This window comes from Myiozetetes cayanensis, unplaced genomic scaffold, assembly GCF_022539395.1.
Source record: "Myiozetetes cayanensis isolate MyiCay16 unplaced genomic scaffold, myiCay2020 scf3, whole genome shotgun sequence".
NCBI lineage: Eukaryota > Metazoa > Chordata > Aves > Passeriformes > Tyrannidae > Myiozetetes > Myiozetetes cayanensis.
This window is the reverse complement of record NW_026087521.1, coordinates 39,201,789-39,218,910: the sequence shown is the minus strand read 5'-3', so window position 1 is coordinate 39,218,910 and position 17,122 is coordinate 39,201,789. Positions and strand designations below refer to the sequence as shown.

Here is a 17,122-nt window from a genome sequence, read left to right as displayed (position 1 = left end):
CATGCAAGAATAATAATATTTGCTATGATATGTGCAATAGAAAATGAAAGACTGGCCATAGTCCTTCAAAAATAACTGTATGCAAGTCGTAGATTGCAAGATACTAAAAACTAGAAATGTCAGTTCTCCATTAACCTACAAGGGGAGAATGAATCAAATGCAGAAATGGAGATATTCTGTGAAAAAGGATTTTTTCAGCAAGTTATTATTTTGTACGACAGCACCCTGCCCAGAAATAATTAGACATGAACAAGTAAAAGAGTCTATGTAATGCCAAAGGTTCTTAGAATCTAATTTAAATCATCAAGTCCTGAGTTCTCTAGTTATGATGGTAACAATCACAAAGTAAGCTGCAGAAGGCCATGGAAAAGAAAGAGGAAAGAGGTACAGGGTTGACTGCACTAAAACCACCCAGCTGCATCAACTATAACACACTAACAACACATCAACCACTGTGAGGGATTTCTTTGGCCTTTGCTAGAAGGCTGAGTTATATGATACAATTGAACAGGTAACTGTAGGACTGAGTTATCGCTGTCTGTCATCCATTTAGCCTAGAAATAAGACCAGGTAATACTTCCTAAATTCATGTACTCTACCTCTTAAAACATTATCATAAACTAAATAAAAGCTTAATACCACTGAACTGAAAATACAGTATTATGTTTTGGATTCTAACTGATTAGGGCATTTGGTGCTAATTCCTGTCACAGGTACAACGCAAAGTACTTCAAATACCAGTTGAGCTCATTGTTGAACTAAATGGAAACACAACAGGCTCTGAAAAGAGGTTAAATGGTTACTATGGTAATCTCTGACACGGTCTAAATCAGTGTTTAAAAGCTGACAGAGGAAAAGAATTAAGAAAGCAGTTAATAGCTTTCTTTCCTGGACCACTATTCCTAAATCTTTGACTTTTACCTCTTCAAAAATACATTTTTCTCTGATGCTTCTGTAAACAAAATCTTTTAGTTCCATGTGAAGTGGACTGAACAAGTGAGCAGACTAGAGCAGCATATTACTCCTCAACCTTCTAGTGAAAATGCTTTCATTGTCTTTTCGAGACTTGCTCTTTGCTCATGACTATTAAAATCTTGGTCTCTGTTCTGAAAGTCCTTCTGATGACACTTATGATGGAGTATTTTGATAATGCTGTTTTGCAGCTTCCCTTAGCTCCTGATCCTGGCTTGTAACAGCAATCAGATAACGATTTTTGTCACTGTTGGTTTGGAAATTTAAGGGAGAAAGGGAAGTAAAGTATTATCGCAGACTACTGTGAAGCTTCTGCCTAGAACCTACTGAGGCAATTTTTGCCTCTGCATTATGCATTCACTGATGCTGGTAGTCAGAAAAATAAGTAAGTACATGAAAGTCCAGCTGGATACCAGTGCTGAAAAATTTCAGATATAGCATATTCTGTGACCCTTTCATTGGTTGATTCTGCAGGTCCATTTGCCACGCCTCCCAGATTTCAGACCTTTACACCTGGTAGTACTCCACAATTATGTCTGGATTTCCTGGAATTCCTACTGCAGTTTCCATCCAAAATATCTCTTCATACTCTAGGTTCAGTACATTCCACTTGGAATATACTTCAACCCATGCAAATAAATGACTGATAATCAGCTATCTGAAAATAAATTCTGTTTAAGTCTTTTAAAAAGTTCTTTTTAAAAAGATGATTTTGATCCTTCTCAGTATCTTTCTCAAAACCCTGTAAAAGCACTATTCAGAACACTGCTTTCCAACTGCCATTGTATGAGGCAGTGCTTTTGAACTTTAAAATACCCTATACTTGAGCAATAAACTCCCGGACATTAAGAAGCGGAGGTTGGGAATTGTCCACTGTTCCTTCATTCAACCTTGTAATTTTCTACAGGGTTTTTAGGAATATATCTAGTCTAAAATGAATGAATAAATAAAATAATTATGATAATTCTAAATAATAAATATTATCTACTATTTATTTAATAAACAATTATTAATAAATTTTGTATGTTTATTAACTTATGCATGTTTGTGTATTATTGACATGTTGTGTATTTTGTATATGTGTATTATTATTTTGTGTGTCATATTATTTTGTATAATGTGTATATATTACATATATTATACATAACAGAACACATAAAATACATGTATTTTATGTATTATATTAGATGCTCAGCACCAAGTGTAGGATCTATTTTGTTAGTACAGTTTAACCTCAAGATGCCCTTCTGCACTTGAAAGGAAAATGGTAATAATTACGTTTTTGACAAATAAGCAATGCAAGTTTTTCTGATCTCAGAATGAAAACTGTCCAGGAACAGGAAGGGCCCAGAAGAGCCTGAATTTAACACTATCACTGAACTTCTTTCTACTGTTTTATGTATTTGAATTTAATACCAGACAGACTGAGATGAATCAAGACAAGTTCCCTTTTGATTTCAAGTATACCAATTACATTCTTTTTATTTATAACACAAGAATGCCTCTGACCTCCTATGGTATCTCTTCTAGACTCGGAGTTAAGAAAGAGAATACTCAACAAAGGTATCCAGTGGGATTGTCAGCAGTTTGAGTATAAAAGGCAAGAAAAGAAATGCATGATTTTAATAGCCTGAAATGGTACCCTAACTGCTCTACTCAAATCATATTGTTTTCCATTTAACATCACAACATTTTAACATCTTCAATTTCAAGATGCAAAACAACTAATTAACTGCTAAAGAAATTTAAACCAGGCTTACTTATTCTCAAACTTGAGAACCTGTTTTGCTCCCTGTATCACTATGAAACTCAGTCCCTTGGCAGGACAGCTTCTGTACTTAGTGTTGAACAGGTATTCAACACTGTGAGTTTACTCTATTGAACTCTCCACAAAACCTGAATGTTAAAGCCTTAGGTTTTTAATTTTTAATTGGACATGATAAGAGCTGAACTTGAGGAAATTTGAACACTATGAAGAAAACACAGTGATCCAATATGCAGCTAAATAAAGGAGACCTCACATTTTAAAATTTGTTTGACACTCTGACAGTATCTCCCTAGGGATAATGATACTTTTATTTGGAAAGCACTGTGCTATCTGCAAAGCTGTAAAAGAACTAAGTGTTATTATCAGAGATGGGAATGGCCTATTAGATCATCTGTCCATCTATCATACAACTGCAACAGAAAGTAATAGTGAATTGCTGCTGTAATTTGACAGTGACTTTTGTAAAAATGTCCTTTAACTCTTAACTCTCTGCAAGTTTCAGTGCTAGAGTCAATAAAGTTGGTGGCTCATTAACTTCTACAAAGTATACCAAGGTATTAAATAAACCTGTTTCAAGGCCACTTTTCCACTTTTAGTTTTTGATGAGGAAGCAAAGAACAATCCTCAGGTATTGTCCATATCAAGCTTCACAGAACTGGTCTTCCACTCTCCAGCTGCAGAACGCTTGCATCTCACCCATTTCCAAGGCAGTAGTGTAGCATTTCTCCTGGTTGGGGTTGTGCATCATGTAGAAGCGTGGCACTGGTGTTTTCCAGCAGACTTCCAACTCAGAAGCCATGTATAAAATATACCCATCACAATGCACTGTGACATGAGCATGCATCCATCATATAACCTATCCATGGTGGATGCCTGATCAGATAATGCATAGAGTGTTATGTGAAGGTGTTATGATCAGCTTCTTAAAATTATTAGAGAGATGCCTCTGCCTGAATTAAGGTGCAAATGAGACCACATGCCAAAGTAAATAGTTTTTATTTAACAGTAAATGAGATGTAGAGAGACATAGAAAGAAATAGAAAAAAGAGAGAAAGGGGCAGAGAATGAGAGTGACAGAGAGACAGATGAAATAGAAGAAATACCACCATTTTGTGGATTCTGACGGCATCCTGTTGATCCTTTTCTTGTGGTCTTCTTGGTGGTCAGACTCCCAGTCTTGTCAAAGTGATGGCTGTAGTCTGGATCCATTGAGGGAAGCCCAGGGTATAATAATGGCCAGTCTTCGCGAGCGAAGATCCGGGGAAGGTCTTTACACCTTCCAGCCTGCGCATTGGATTTTTAGGTGAGATCACATGTGGTGCGCGGAACTGAGCTCCACCCTGTATGAAGGAAGAAGCCCATATGTGTGAGGGAAGAAGCCCTGAGTGAGTTTTGTAATGGGAACATTCCTAGTATCTCTCCTGGAGCAGGGAGTTTTAAAATGGATTATGTAATACTGGATCACGGGACATTTCATGAGTCTTTGACACCTTCTAAGATATTACAGCTGCCTGTTATGTCAGCCAGTTTAGTCCATTATGGCCCATTATGGCCTATCAGCAGAGATGAGTATCTTCAGGCTTTGTGTGAATCCTCTTGGTGCTTCTCCAGAGGGGAGTTATCACAGCTGAGTCATTTGTTTAAGGAGAAAGAAATCCCCATCTCTCAGGATTTGCCTCTCTCCTTATCTTATCCAACATACAGCTTGTAGCCTGAGGTGTCAGGTTTACACACCCTCAGCACCTGTGTAGTTACTTTGCACATCATCAGCTTGCACCTCAATTGTCTCAGCCACTAATATATTCCAGTCTCTCACACTTGTGATACATTTTTCTCCTGGGATAACTGAACAATAGTACCACCTTTATCTTATCGCAAGTTCCTGCCACAGTCCTAATTAGTAGGCATATTTGGGGAGGGTGGGTTTCAGTGAACAGTTGCTTCTTTGCACAATTTGCTACAGTGGACAAAAGTCTTTCAATGATTTTAACAATGTTTAAGCCATTAACCAATTTCAGTTTCTCATAGATGGCAGTCATAAAAGGTTTGCGGAACTCTTGGTAGTTGATACAGTCAGGTCAAGGATCCTTCTCCTTATGCTTCTTCACTGTTTCCAAGGGAAAGAATTGTTTCTGCTTCTCCTTATATTCCGTAAAATTTCTTGGCATGTTTGCTACAACAGGTTTTCAATTTAAGTGCCAATATAACAAAATGTCTGGAGGGAAATCAGCTGAAGTATTCAGAAGATGACTCTCAGTATGATTCACACCGATGTGAGCAAAGAAGAGGTCTGTCTCGCCTTCTGTACTGGAGTGATAACAGATATTGGATGCACTGTGTACTCAGATAAAGTTAATGGCAGTGACATCTGGTACATGACAGAGATGAGCAAACTCCTGTGATCTGCTTTTTAACACTCTGTGCCCAAACCATTATATGTCAGACTTGGTAAAAGTGAATAACCTTTCAGTATCAACCCCTCTTCCCTTCCATGCTCTCAGTAAAATGAGACTGAAGGACTACTGTTTAGTCAACTCCATATATTCACAAGGAGACCACAGGTAAAAGCAGACAAGGAAAAAAGGATTCAAGGTATGAAGCTCATTAGTAGTGGTCTTCACAATGTTTAGCAATCTTTGCACACACTTCTACATTCCCAAAGCCCTCTCCCAGTTGTAACAAATGCTCACATAAAGGCTTGTACCTTCAGAGTGCTTCACCAACATAAATATATTAATAAGACCTTTCCCAGAAGAGAATGTAGTGTCAGAGAGATGCCATTCAAATGGCTGGGCTGTGAGAGGTTGAGTTTCAAATTAGTTCATTAAACCTTCATCCTCTGCCATCAATTTCAAGCCCCTTTAGAAAAAAGGATGGAAAACACAGTAGAGCTTTATTAGCAAAAGGAAGAGTAAGAGCTCATAAAATTATTTTGCCCCCTATGACTGAAATGTTAATTAAATTGTAATTCTATAATGTGTATCAACTGAATTTGACATAAAGAAAACTAAAAATAAGATTTTTATACTCAGTTTGACTGATGCCACCTTTATGGTTCTTTTGAAGTGATTGGTGACAGTTGCCACTGATATGCTTTGGTAAACATCTTGTTTAGGGGTCAAAACTAAAACATTAAGGATAGTCTGACATCTGAAACTAATTTCAAAAATATTTAGAATTCTAATTAGCACTAGGTTTCTAAGAACTGCCAAACTTACCTAACTGCTACAAGGGTAAAAAAGGAAATAAAACCTGTCTTTCTTCAAATATTGCAGGCCACAGGCAGATGTGCTTTTCAAGGACAAATTCATTACATACCAAGTAGAATAGTCTGCAAAAGACTTTTTGGTAGCAATAAAATTACATTTGTTAGAATTTTTTGCATGAAATCCAGTTACTTAGGTTTTAATTTGTTTTTTCAGTAAGCCAGACCAGCACATCATGTTCATGATCACTGCCAAGAGACAAGAATGTGTCTGTTGCTACATATCTGGCATAGGTAAATCATGTTAACCTTCATATGTGCAGTGAGGTATTTACTAATTCTGAAACCAGGGTACTTCTTGATCGTAGCTATATCTGCTGTGAATTCTGCAACATCTGCTTTGTCAGCTGATAAACCCTTTATGGAGACAGGATTTCTGTCCCCTATTTATTATCCCTTAAAATCTACTAGAATTTGCTTAGCATCTTTGCTGGGGAGCAGGGACTGGAACATCAAAGATGGTGAGGTAGTTGAGTCAAATATGGAATATGAATGACATTTCCTGTGAACATAACTCCCAAACCACTGACAGATGCAAGTCTTTTGGTTCTTGGTAGAGATTTCTTTTCCAAACTGGGCTAAGCAATTCTTTGAATCAGGCTCAACATATATATGACAGAAGTAGAGGTTCCATAACGGAGCAGAAATAAGTGAAGACCTTGTGGATTAAATATACTTGGCTGGTGAGTAACTGGTTTCTGTGGGGTCACTTTTTATTTGTACAGTGAGCTAATGAGCTGGGAAAACTAAGATTAAAAAGTCTCCTGACTTATGATATTTTTCCATATTGATTGGATACCTTGTATACTTATGAACACTGAGATGCAAGAATAAAACAGAAGATCTCCTACAGTATGAAAAAACATTTAGGATGTTTGTGTAAGCACAGTTTTTCACGATGTTTCATAGAATCATATTACCTAGCTCCTTACAAATAAAATAGCCATGCTTGGTAGCAACTTCAAAAAGGCCCTATCTAAAAGGTATAAAAATTTCAATGGCTTTCCTGCATACATAGTACCTGACATATGAAGGATGGTGAGAGCAACCTAGATTCCTACATTTAGTCTCTATTGCAAACTATTCAAAGCTCTTGTAATACTCTTCTAATATCCAAATACTTCCAGAATTATTAATTCTAATTACCTCCTTTTAAAATAAAAGGTGTTTTCCAAATCAGAAAGCATTTATGCAAGTAGCTCACACTGCTCAATATCTGCTTCAAGTAACATTTTCACCATATTGCATTAGCAGAGTATGAACTTGCTGAAGCTGTTGCAGAAAAGTGGCTGAGATTTAACTGTGGATGTTAGCTAGAAAACTTATGGCACAAGACAGGTGAAATCCCACACTAATCGACAACATATCTGTCAGAATGTTATATGGGGATATAATTGTTTATTTTCTTAAAGCTTGAGGTTATACTACGATGGTCAAGTTTAAATTCCTCTTTGGCTTATTTTATGTGTTTTGAAACAGAAAAATATGAAACACTTTGAAATCATGCATAATAGTGCAATAAAAGACCAATTTGCTACTTAATAAAATTTGGAAGTATTAATACACCCAATTTCACATTTCCAGCTTTCAGGTAGGTTGAGGCCTTAAAGGAACAGGGCCCTTGAACTACAACATTCCTTTTTCTCTTTTTTTCATTTTCATTTGGCTCTAAGAGTGAAAGAAAAATGTCCCATATGGCAATGGTACCAATGTACCCTGTAAATGCTGTCACTATGAAAAAATGCCACGCGGAACAGTCTCAGTGTAGCAGTGGTTTTCAAATCAATAAGCTGTTGAAAAAAGCCATCTGAAAACACAGTCTTTAAAAACAAACACTCAAAAAGGCAAGACTGAAATCTACCATTTTTGGAAATTTGAGAAGGCTGCATGGCTCTGCATCTGCTGCATTTTTTGCAGCTTTTAGTCTAAATCCAGTATTAAAGTTTTTGTCACTTGTAGGAAGGAAAGATTTGATTCAGACTGTCCCTTTAATTACAGAAACTAGGGTTTGAATCCAAAGCAACTTTTTATCTAAATTAGGTGTTGAGAAACTCAGACTTAGATTCCCTGTCTTTGAACAAGAAGAATTGAGGTACGCTATGCACTCTGACCATTATGAGTAGGCAAAGTACTATCTATCAAAAGGAAAAATAATGTAAAAATGAATACAACATGGTCTTACAATAAGCAGAAAGTTGGATGTATTAGTATGAACAACCTCACAGGATGCACAATCTGGTGATGAAATATTTCCAAGAAGTGTCATGTGTACATGTAGCACTATAATTACTAAATAATGAATCCATAGGATGTTGACATAGAGACAAAATAAAAAAGATGATCAATATTTAAGTGAGATGCCATTCCAAGGTTTTTGTAAAATTCATAATTCAAATCAATGGATATTTTCACATAGCAGTTCAATAAAACTATAAGGTATTTCAATGAAAACCTACCATTATCATCATATACAATAAGATGCCTTGAGATGCAAACACTGAGAACCACAAATAAACCTAAATGCACACCACTCATACAATGCAAATACAAATTCTATGTACCCAAACTGCATCAATTCAGGAAAAAGTAAAATTCATAAAAACTTTTTTAATATGTTGCACAAAGTATCAAAAAGATTGATCAGAATAGCAAAAGAGAATGTCCCACTCAATGAGTATTGGAAGAGATGCTTATCAAGAATGTATCAGGCGAAGCAAGTATGAGAAATGCTGATAACAGATGGGAGCTGTCTCTGCAAAAAAAAATGTTGCTAGTGTGACTGTTTCTCTAGCTAAGGACAAAAGTGTCCTGGGGGAAAAAAAGTCTGATTTTTCTTACCTCTTCTTTCTCTGCACTTTGCAAGTCTCTCCACTCCTCAGTGACATGACCGAAGTCCACTGTGTTCATTGCAACTTTATATTCCCCAATGATATCATGTTTGGAGAAACGATCAAAGTCATAAACTGCCATCACTAAAGTTTTTCCACCCAGCTCAGAGTATGGCACCTGCAAAGACAAGAAAATGACAAACTCCACATCTGAGACAATAAAGATTTGTCCACTACAATGCAAATCTATTTCTTTGGTTTGTCAGCTGTCATCTCAGGTAAATTGAACTGCAGAGAAAATTATGAGGTGTATTTGTTTCAGAGTCACCAGATGCAGTATTTCTTGAGACAAGGCTCTGGCACTCGATAGAACAATGTGGCAGCTCACTCATCACTCCTGTTTTTTTCTCATTCTACTTCAAATCATTTTGTGGGTGATGAAACTGAAACAAGAAGCCCAATTATTTGCACTGAAGACACATGAACTTTTCACACAATGGTGTCTTTTCCTCAATAATTCACCCGTCATCACTAAGAGAGGGTAGCTACCAGACTGATGAAAAAAACAGAACTGGCTTACTGTATCTGACACAAAATAATTAGACACTAAAGATTTCTCTTACAGTACCACTACCTATTACTTACCAAGGCATATTTTTCATTATTACACCTTTCACATGGTAGACACTAAGGTGCTTTCTAAGTCACAGTGTATAGTTAGAAACTGTGGCGGCAGAAGGCCAAGTTCTGACTAATTCTGCATCTGTTCTGATGTGGTTCAGACAGATGCTGTAGGTTAGGATGTTTATAAGTCACATTTTTAATATTCAGATGGAGACAAGCAGTTCAGGTAAGCTATACTTGAGTGGCTGTCTGAAAAGGTCTGATTTAGGAACTGTTTGGATTTATGTGAACACTTGGTCAATCTGAATACATTCTGCAAGTATAAATGGTTTCCATGGGCTTCATTAAACATTTATCTATTAATTGTCTACATATAAAGAGAAATGAAACCATGGCATTATCATTGTCCTTGTTAACCTCTGCATGTTCCGGTCTGTTTAAACCCTGGGACTGTTGTCATCTGTAACTGTTTGGCTTCCGCTTGCTTCTTAAAATAACTTACTAATAATGTGAGTAGTTTTCCTTTTACATAACATGTTATATAATGTTTAAAATAAGCTTATCAAGTTGAGAACCAGGTCTAGCTTCCATTATCGAGTAGAATAGTTTCAGTAGTACACAGTTGTGTATTTTAATAAATACTACAGCAAAAACTATTTTCATTCTGTAATTTATGTGTAGCTTCTAAAAAGCTACAGAGGGCATGTATATGTGGAAGGAAAAATTCTAAATAATGTTATTTTTACACAGCCTCAAAAACAGGAAAAGAAAAATGTTCTAAAGCTTATTTCTCTGTTAGTTTACACTGGATCCTGGTCATTTGGAATGCATACTAAGACTACAATCATCATTATTTACTTTTTGGTAATCATTAACTTGACCTCAGTAAAGCTCATTTAAGTGACCTTCCTTTTAAAATCCTTCTTTCATTCATTACTTCTAAAGTAGCCTCAGCCTTCATCTTTGTTCTGGACTACCAAGGATGGCCTCAGTTTTTCTGAAGAATTGCTCCCTCTCCCTGCTTTCTGCTCAGACACAGTCAGTCTTTTGACTTCAAGCAGGTGAGACCATGGTAAAAGAACATGTTCTGGCATAGACAATGTCATTCCTCTAGACATGAACCCACTTTGGACCTGAGGAGGAACACCTCCTGGTGTAGTCCAGCTAGGATTTCTTGGTTTCCTTTTGGCAGTGCAATGTGGGGATACAATTCAGACAGCTGGAGTCTGGGAAAGGCTTGCACCCTGGAACAGCACCATGGATGTCTGGGAAAAAGAAAGGAAAAACCACAGGGAACCACCCAAAGAAGAGAAGAAATAAGGTTCAGGGCTCAATATGCAATACAGCAGAAACATAAGTCATCTCATTCCCATTAGCCCTACTTTGGGAGGAAGGCAGGCTGTGCCCTGGGAAAAGGCAGCAAAATGGGCCTGGGCTGCCTGGTGGGCAGTTCCTGCCAGAGAGATGGGAAGGATGCCAACAGAAGATGTACACCACCTGAAGTGGGTTACACGAGTAAAGTTCTGCCCAAGTAAACAAGATATTGTTAATAGTTCCCATGGAAGTTATTATTACAGTTGCAGCACTAGTTAAACGGTCGTTTGTGGTTTTCATGGTAGCCCTCAAAACAGTGACAATACTTGGCATCCTCTGTTAGTTTTCTCTCAAGTACAGACCACAGCATGCAGGGAATAATCAGTACCATATTGGGATGTGCTTAAAAAGTCTGTCAAGTCTTGTGTGGAAAGCAAACTATTCTCTGGAGCACAAAATTTGAATATTAAAGATGTGACTTACAAGTAGACACTACAGCCCAGGAGTGGCTGATCTGATTTATAATTTGTGTTTTCATCTTAGATGACAGCATTATTGGTTCTTTATTTGCTTTTGTGAGCTGCATGGGAATATGCAATTTAGAACTCTGTTTTCTTTTAAATACTCTCTCAGGAAAGCTCGAGAAAAAAATAACTCCCCACAAAAGATTACTTTTATGACCATCTTCAAGGAAAGAATAAGCTTATATATGCAGTAGTAGTTGTGTCCTCCAGGGATATCTTTTTCATTGAATGATTTCATAGCCTGAGTCTTTCACCGTTCCTGTTTTCAATCTGTAGCTGTCATTATAAGATTGGGTACAGAGAGAAAGGCCTAAAGTAACAGCAGAGGAATTAGAAGAAGCCCTGTGAAACATGCAGTATAGTATTCCTTTATTGTATTTAACTGGGGTTTAAATTCGGCTACAGTTTTAGAAAAACACTACTAATAGATATTATTGGAAAGATGTAAATACTGCAACGTGAGCCTTAGCTAGATTTATTTAGTTCATATGTTATTGAACCTGAGACAGGATTTCTTTTCATACGTAAAGTAGCATGGCAAAGAACTGCTATGACAAAGTCTATCAAGATTAATATACCATAATGTCCTCACCCATTTACCTTCCTCGAGTTTTAATTTATTTTTGAGGAAAAGAAATATTATACTGAATTTCATAAATCAGACTACAAAGTTATTTAAAGAAAGTGTTTGTCTGGTGTAAGAACTGATATACCTGCAGGTAAACCCAGATACCAAACCACGGGTAAGGCATTAAGGAAAAGTTTATTCTGAAGTCAGGAACTCTAAATACACTGATAAAATCACAGCAGGTGAAATAGTAGCCCAGGAAATCCATTCTAGTGCTTTTCTAACAATACCTTTCGCATCTCCATAACTTCAAGGCTGTATTCTCCCCTGTGATTTATGGTCTCCGTCTCCCTCAGCAGGGGCCTCTGGCATGTCTGTGACTACTTTTAGCTCTTCTTGCAACAGGGGAGTTAACTTCTCAAAACAGGCAGGTAGAGCAATAGATAGCATTATTCATGGGAAAGAATTTTCTCCCACACCGTGTTTCTCCTAGGTCTAGTTTTCCTAGTAGTGAAAGCCTCCTCGAGAGAAAACTGTTTTTCCTCCTCAAGTAAATTTTCTGTCTATGACTTTCTGTCCCTACATGTAGTGAAATTCACATGACATTTGTCAAAGTGTCACTGTTTCCTGAATTTCTAGTATATTTTATTTATTTACTACATTTATTTATAATTTTGCACATAAAATATGGAGATTGTCATACATCAGGATAACCAAAGTGCCCAAAATCAAACTATGCCTTTTAAACCTACTGAAGTCTGAGCCTATGTTATAGCAAGATTGAGTTTCACACATTTCTACAACATAAAAAATCACTACACTGCAGTTACCAATTAACTCAGACATCTAAATTCGTAGCCAAGCACAAGACACATATTGGTTAAATTTGAAAGTTCCAATAATTATCGAAAACTACCTTAAAAGTAAATTGCTCATTGAAAACAGGGTTAAGGGTCTTTCTGTGGACTTTTGTTTCATATTTCTTCTTCTTATCAGGCAGCAGGAAGACTTTCACATAAGGATCAGATGTACCACCCATATCTAATGCAGGCAGCTCAGCTGCCTGAATAATCCCAACAAGAAGCTGAAAAGAGAGACAAACAGCACAATGAAATTTCAAATAGATATTTCTAAAAAACCTGTAACAGAGATATACATATGCAGACTCTATTTTTGGTCTATGAGAAACTATTCCCCTGTCCCCCCCCCTCCATTTTTCAAGGCAAATGAAGCAACACTATTGACTTTAGAAAACCAATTATGGCAGATTCAGACTGTACAAAGGCTTCTTTAAAGCAGAAAAGAGGTTTTTAAAGGGCAGCTGATTACAGCTAAATACAGACTTCATCTTTTTAAAGACTGCAATCAAATAACTTTCAATTGCTCTCTCCTCTTGTGCATTATTTTTCTATGCTGAGCACCATGAATAGAAATCACATTATTAAACAATCAACAATGTCTAATTTTGACTACAAAATTTGTATTCTAAAGCCCCAACATATAATCTTCCCCCAGCCAAATACAAAAAGGTGATAAAATCAAATGCAAATCCTCAGGAGGAGCTTTATTGAAAACAAATGGATCTTTCAGTCTTCCTTATATTTATAAGTTCTCTTGCTATGTATACAGATGGGGTCAGGTAGTAATTTAAAGACATCATTTTCAAAAACTACCCCATGAAAATTAACCTTTGGTAACCTAATCCTAGTAACTATTTGTAACCTTATTGCAAACCAGAAAAATTAGTTTTTAAATCTCTTATACACTTTTAAAAATAAGACTGAAGCACAAATGAAACTTGTAAATGCCTTGGCCATTTTCAAAATGTTATAAATGAAGGCTTCTGTTACATTATCTTACATCATGTTGTCATGTAATGTCATGTAATCTAAATATCCCAGCCTGTATTAGGCCTCAGCAGCATAATGGAACTGAGAAAAAGAAAATACTTTTAATCTTGTTCCACAGATACAGAACTAAGGTAAACATTGAAATGACTCTTCAAGGTCATTCTGAAGACAACATATTAAGAAGTGGGAATGAAATCTGAGAATATTTTCATCTAAATCAATGCATCAGTCACAATATATTTGCTTCTCTCATGGATGAATTGTTTAAAACTGGAAACAGAGGCTCTAACTATTGGAATAGAGAACAGTATAGTCAATCTAGGAAAGAACCTTCTGGCTTCTGAGAGATTCCTGAAAGTTAGACTTATTTCTACCAGTTTTAAATTCACAGTATGGCCTGCATGCTTTCTCCCTTATAGGACTCTTGAGATCCACAAAACATTTTCCTTTAGCTGTATGAAACATTTCTCCTTTTCTGTCTCATTCTTATTCTAGATGCATAACAGTTCATAAATACATGGAAAGGTTCAGGATTTACATCAAGTTTTTCACATCAAAGAGTGAAAAACAAGGTAATGATTTTTAGTTAACAGAGTGGAAAAGCAGTTCAATTCTCCTTTACAATTTCTCTCCCTAAAACTGAGGCACAGTGCTCTGGAGAGTACATCGGTCATTTGTCTCTATTTTTAACCCTGTGCAGTACATTAGCCAAATTTTGGGACTGTAGTTTCATGACACTGCACTATACTTAGCTAACTGAATCCCCTCTCCTACATTTTTATATCATCTATCCTTCAACAAATACTAAGCTGCAACACAGTGTAGAGCAGCAAAATAAAATAGGAATACATAATTCAAATAATTTATTACCTTAATTAAATACAACACATGTTTATAGATTTGGGCTTCTTCCATCCTATTTCCCTTTGTAAAATATGGTTCACAAAATCATCATTTCCTTTAATAAAATTCACACAGAAAATTTGTTTTCATATTCTAAGGAAACTGAAATCCATTTGTCAGAACACATTTGCTGCTTTTCCTTTACCCCTCTTTAAATCTTCTGCTTCTGAAGGGTCTAACACTTCATACTGATTTCATACTGATTTCAAGGGGGATCAGTGTGACTCATCACATAGCCAGGGAATTTGCTCTGGGAGTTGAGGAAAAACTCTTTTAAACACAGTTTCTTGAAAGGTTTCAGACTCTTTTGTAGCTCTTTTATTGAAAAACAAGCATTGGTAGAAGACCGTTGAAAATACAGGTAAATAGTATTTATTATGACAGGTCATAGCTGTGTGTAAATACCCTCCTCATGACAGAGAAATTTTTCTTAATTTCTCTTATTTTGTCTTGCAACAATTAAAAGTACCAGATTCCACGAAGGGCATCAAATAAAATATATGAATGTGGAAATAAATCACAAGTACTGTGGAAGTCATTTTGGGTTATTAATAAAAAATAACTGGGATTTAAGTTTAATAGTAATTTCTTTCCCTAAACAGGGAAGAATTATGTGGTTTTGATTGAAATTGTCAAAAAATGAAATGTAGGGTATGTGTTCTCAAGTTTACTGAAAGATACACAGCAGAAGTGAAGAACTAAGAAGTGTTGATGTGCTTTGTGCCAAAGCACTGCGAATTTTAATGTAAGGCTGTGAATTGGTATAATTGACAAAAGTCATCCTTTGCAAAGAGGCCAGGGAGGGGAATTAAATATGAGCTAGTTCAGGATGTGGCCAGACCTGCTAAGTAGGTCGATGTTAAGTCTACATCACATTACAGTATCTATTTATTCTGGAAACTTAGGTAAGTATGCCAAAGTTTGGTCTTACCAGCTTCAGAGTAGGGTAGTGAAGGAGTATCAATTCTTAACTTCTTGTTCAACTGTCCTGGGGTTTTTTTTTGGGTACTGACCTGTTTGTTTGAAGTTTTATTCCAACTTGATAAAAGGCACATAGTGAATCAACTTACCTTTACGTCCCTCTTTTTCCTTCCATCTATGTTTGCCTACGTTTTAAATATCTGAAGGCTGAAGCTACATTTTAGTTTCTGCATGTACACTCCATAATGTGGGTGGACATGGATTGGTGATGTCTTAATAAAAGTTATTAATAACCATGAGATAAAACTGTGTCTTCAGTTTTTGATTACAGGTGTAATAAAAACTCCAAGTACATTCAATACCAATTTAGTAGTACCTCTGTAATGAATATCCTGTCTTGCTTTCTCCCTTTAGTCTGTGCAAGCATCAAGGATTTCAGAAATATCTACTGTAACTAAATGTACTACTTCATTCTTCCCTTGCACACACAGAAATGAAATGTTACAAATTGGTTGTTTCAAACCTGATTGTTTTGGAAGTCATAATCCAAAGAATATTGGATTTTCCCTAGCTTCTCAACTTCTTTGGGTTCTTCCTTCTCTTCCCCATCAGTCAGCCCAGTCTCAGCATCATCATCCTTAAGAGCCTAGAAAGAAGGAATGTAATATTCATAAATGAGGCAAGATGTTAAATACCAGTTTAAAATAGATACTGTGCTCAAATCTATTTTAAAGCCATTAAAAGCAAGCATGACAGCAGAAATTCAAATATGCAGTTTACATATATATTTATACTTTCTGGGTTGCTCAAGAAGACGTTATAAATCAGCAAGCAAGCAATGGAAGTAGGAAGAAAGCTCCTTGGACTATAACAAGCAACGATTGTTATAAAACCTGAAAGTAGAAACAAAATATCATCTCAATGTAAAAAAAAAAAAAAAATTCTTCTGGGCTCAAACTGGCTCTTAAAGAGGTACAAGGAGGTAAACATGCTATCAAATAAGCAAAGTCACGCATTCATTCAACTTAAGAATATCTTGGCAACGTCAAACCTGGTTGTGCATGCTGTGAATTGTTTGCATTTCGCAACATGTTTCTGTAAGACTACTATGATCAAGAGCATGTGCTGTGGATGAGTTCTTCCTACAATCATATGCCAAACATTTTTCATGTTTATTTAGAATGAATATGGAAGCAAAGTTTCTACCATGCCATTAGCAAATGCATGTTCCTCCTTTTCCCTCCCTCCCGAGACCAATTTCCTTTTTATTCATTCTCGCTATAAAGCTTGGCTGAACCAAATTGATTGCAAGTTGATTTTAGTTTGCTAAGAAACAAACACAAAGAAATACAGAACGGCTTATATATTTGTCTATGGCATAACTCTCTTTTTTTTAAAGGATACCTCAGTTATCTTAGATTTTATATATAATTAAAATACTAAATGATATTTTTTTTCTGTACCAGAAAGCAGAAGTGTTTGCACTGTGGAAAAGGTAATTGATACAATTATTAAATCATATGAACAATACCTAACTACATAGATCTTATTCCAGCACATTTTTACCTGAGTAAGAACTGAAAAT

The 17,122-nt window shown here is 36.2% G+C and overlaps 2 protein-coding genes across 5 annotated transcripts in view; one reads left to right on the top strand and one right to left on the bottom strand.

Annotated features, from left to right (window-relative positions):
* The window catches only part of PPP1R12A (protein phosphatase 1 regulatory subunit 12A), a 1,052,766-nt gene that overhangs the window by 292,338 nt on the left and 743,306 nt on the right, over positions 1 to 17,122 (top strand). The gene's annotated exons all lie outside the window — the stretch shown is intronic.
* SYT1 (synaptotagmin 1) overlaps positions 1 to 17,122 on the bottom strand; it is a 345,628-nt gene that overhangs the window by 65,771 nt on the left and 262,735 nt on the right. For 3 of the 4 annotated variants that reach the window (XM_050324472.1, XM_050324471.1, XM_050324470.1), the window contains 3 exons: positions 16,061 to 16,183; positions 12,780 to 12,947; positions 8,844 to 9,011 (listed from right to left, as the gene is read on the bottom strand). In XM_050324472.1, the coding sequence (XP_050180429.1) occupies positions 8,844 to 9,011; positions 12,780 to 12,947; positions 16,061 to 16,183 (459 nt within the window). The remainder of the gene's footprint in view (positions 1 to 8,843; positions 9,012 to 12,779; positions 12,948 to 16,060; positions 16,184 to 17,122) is intronic. The other variant, XM_050324473.1, reaches the window with a different exon arrangement.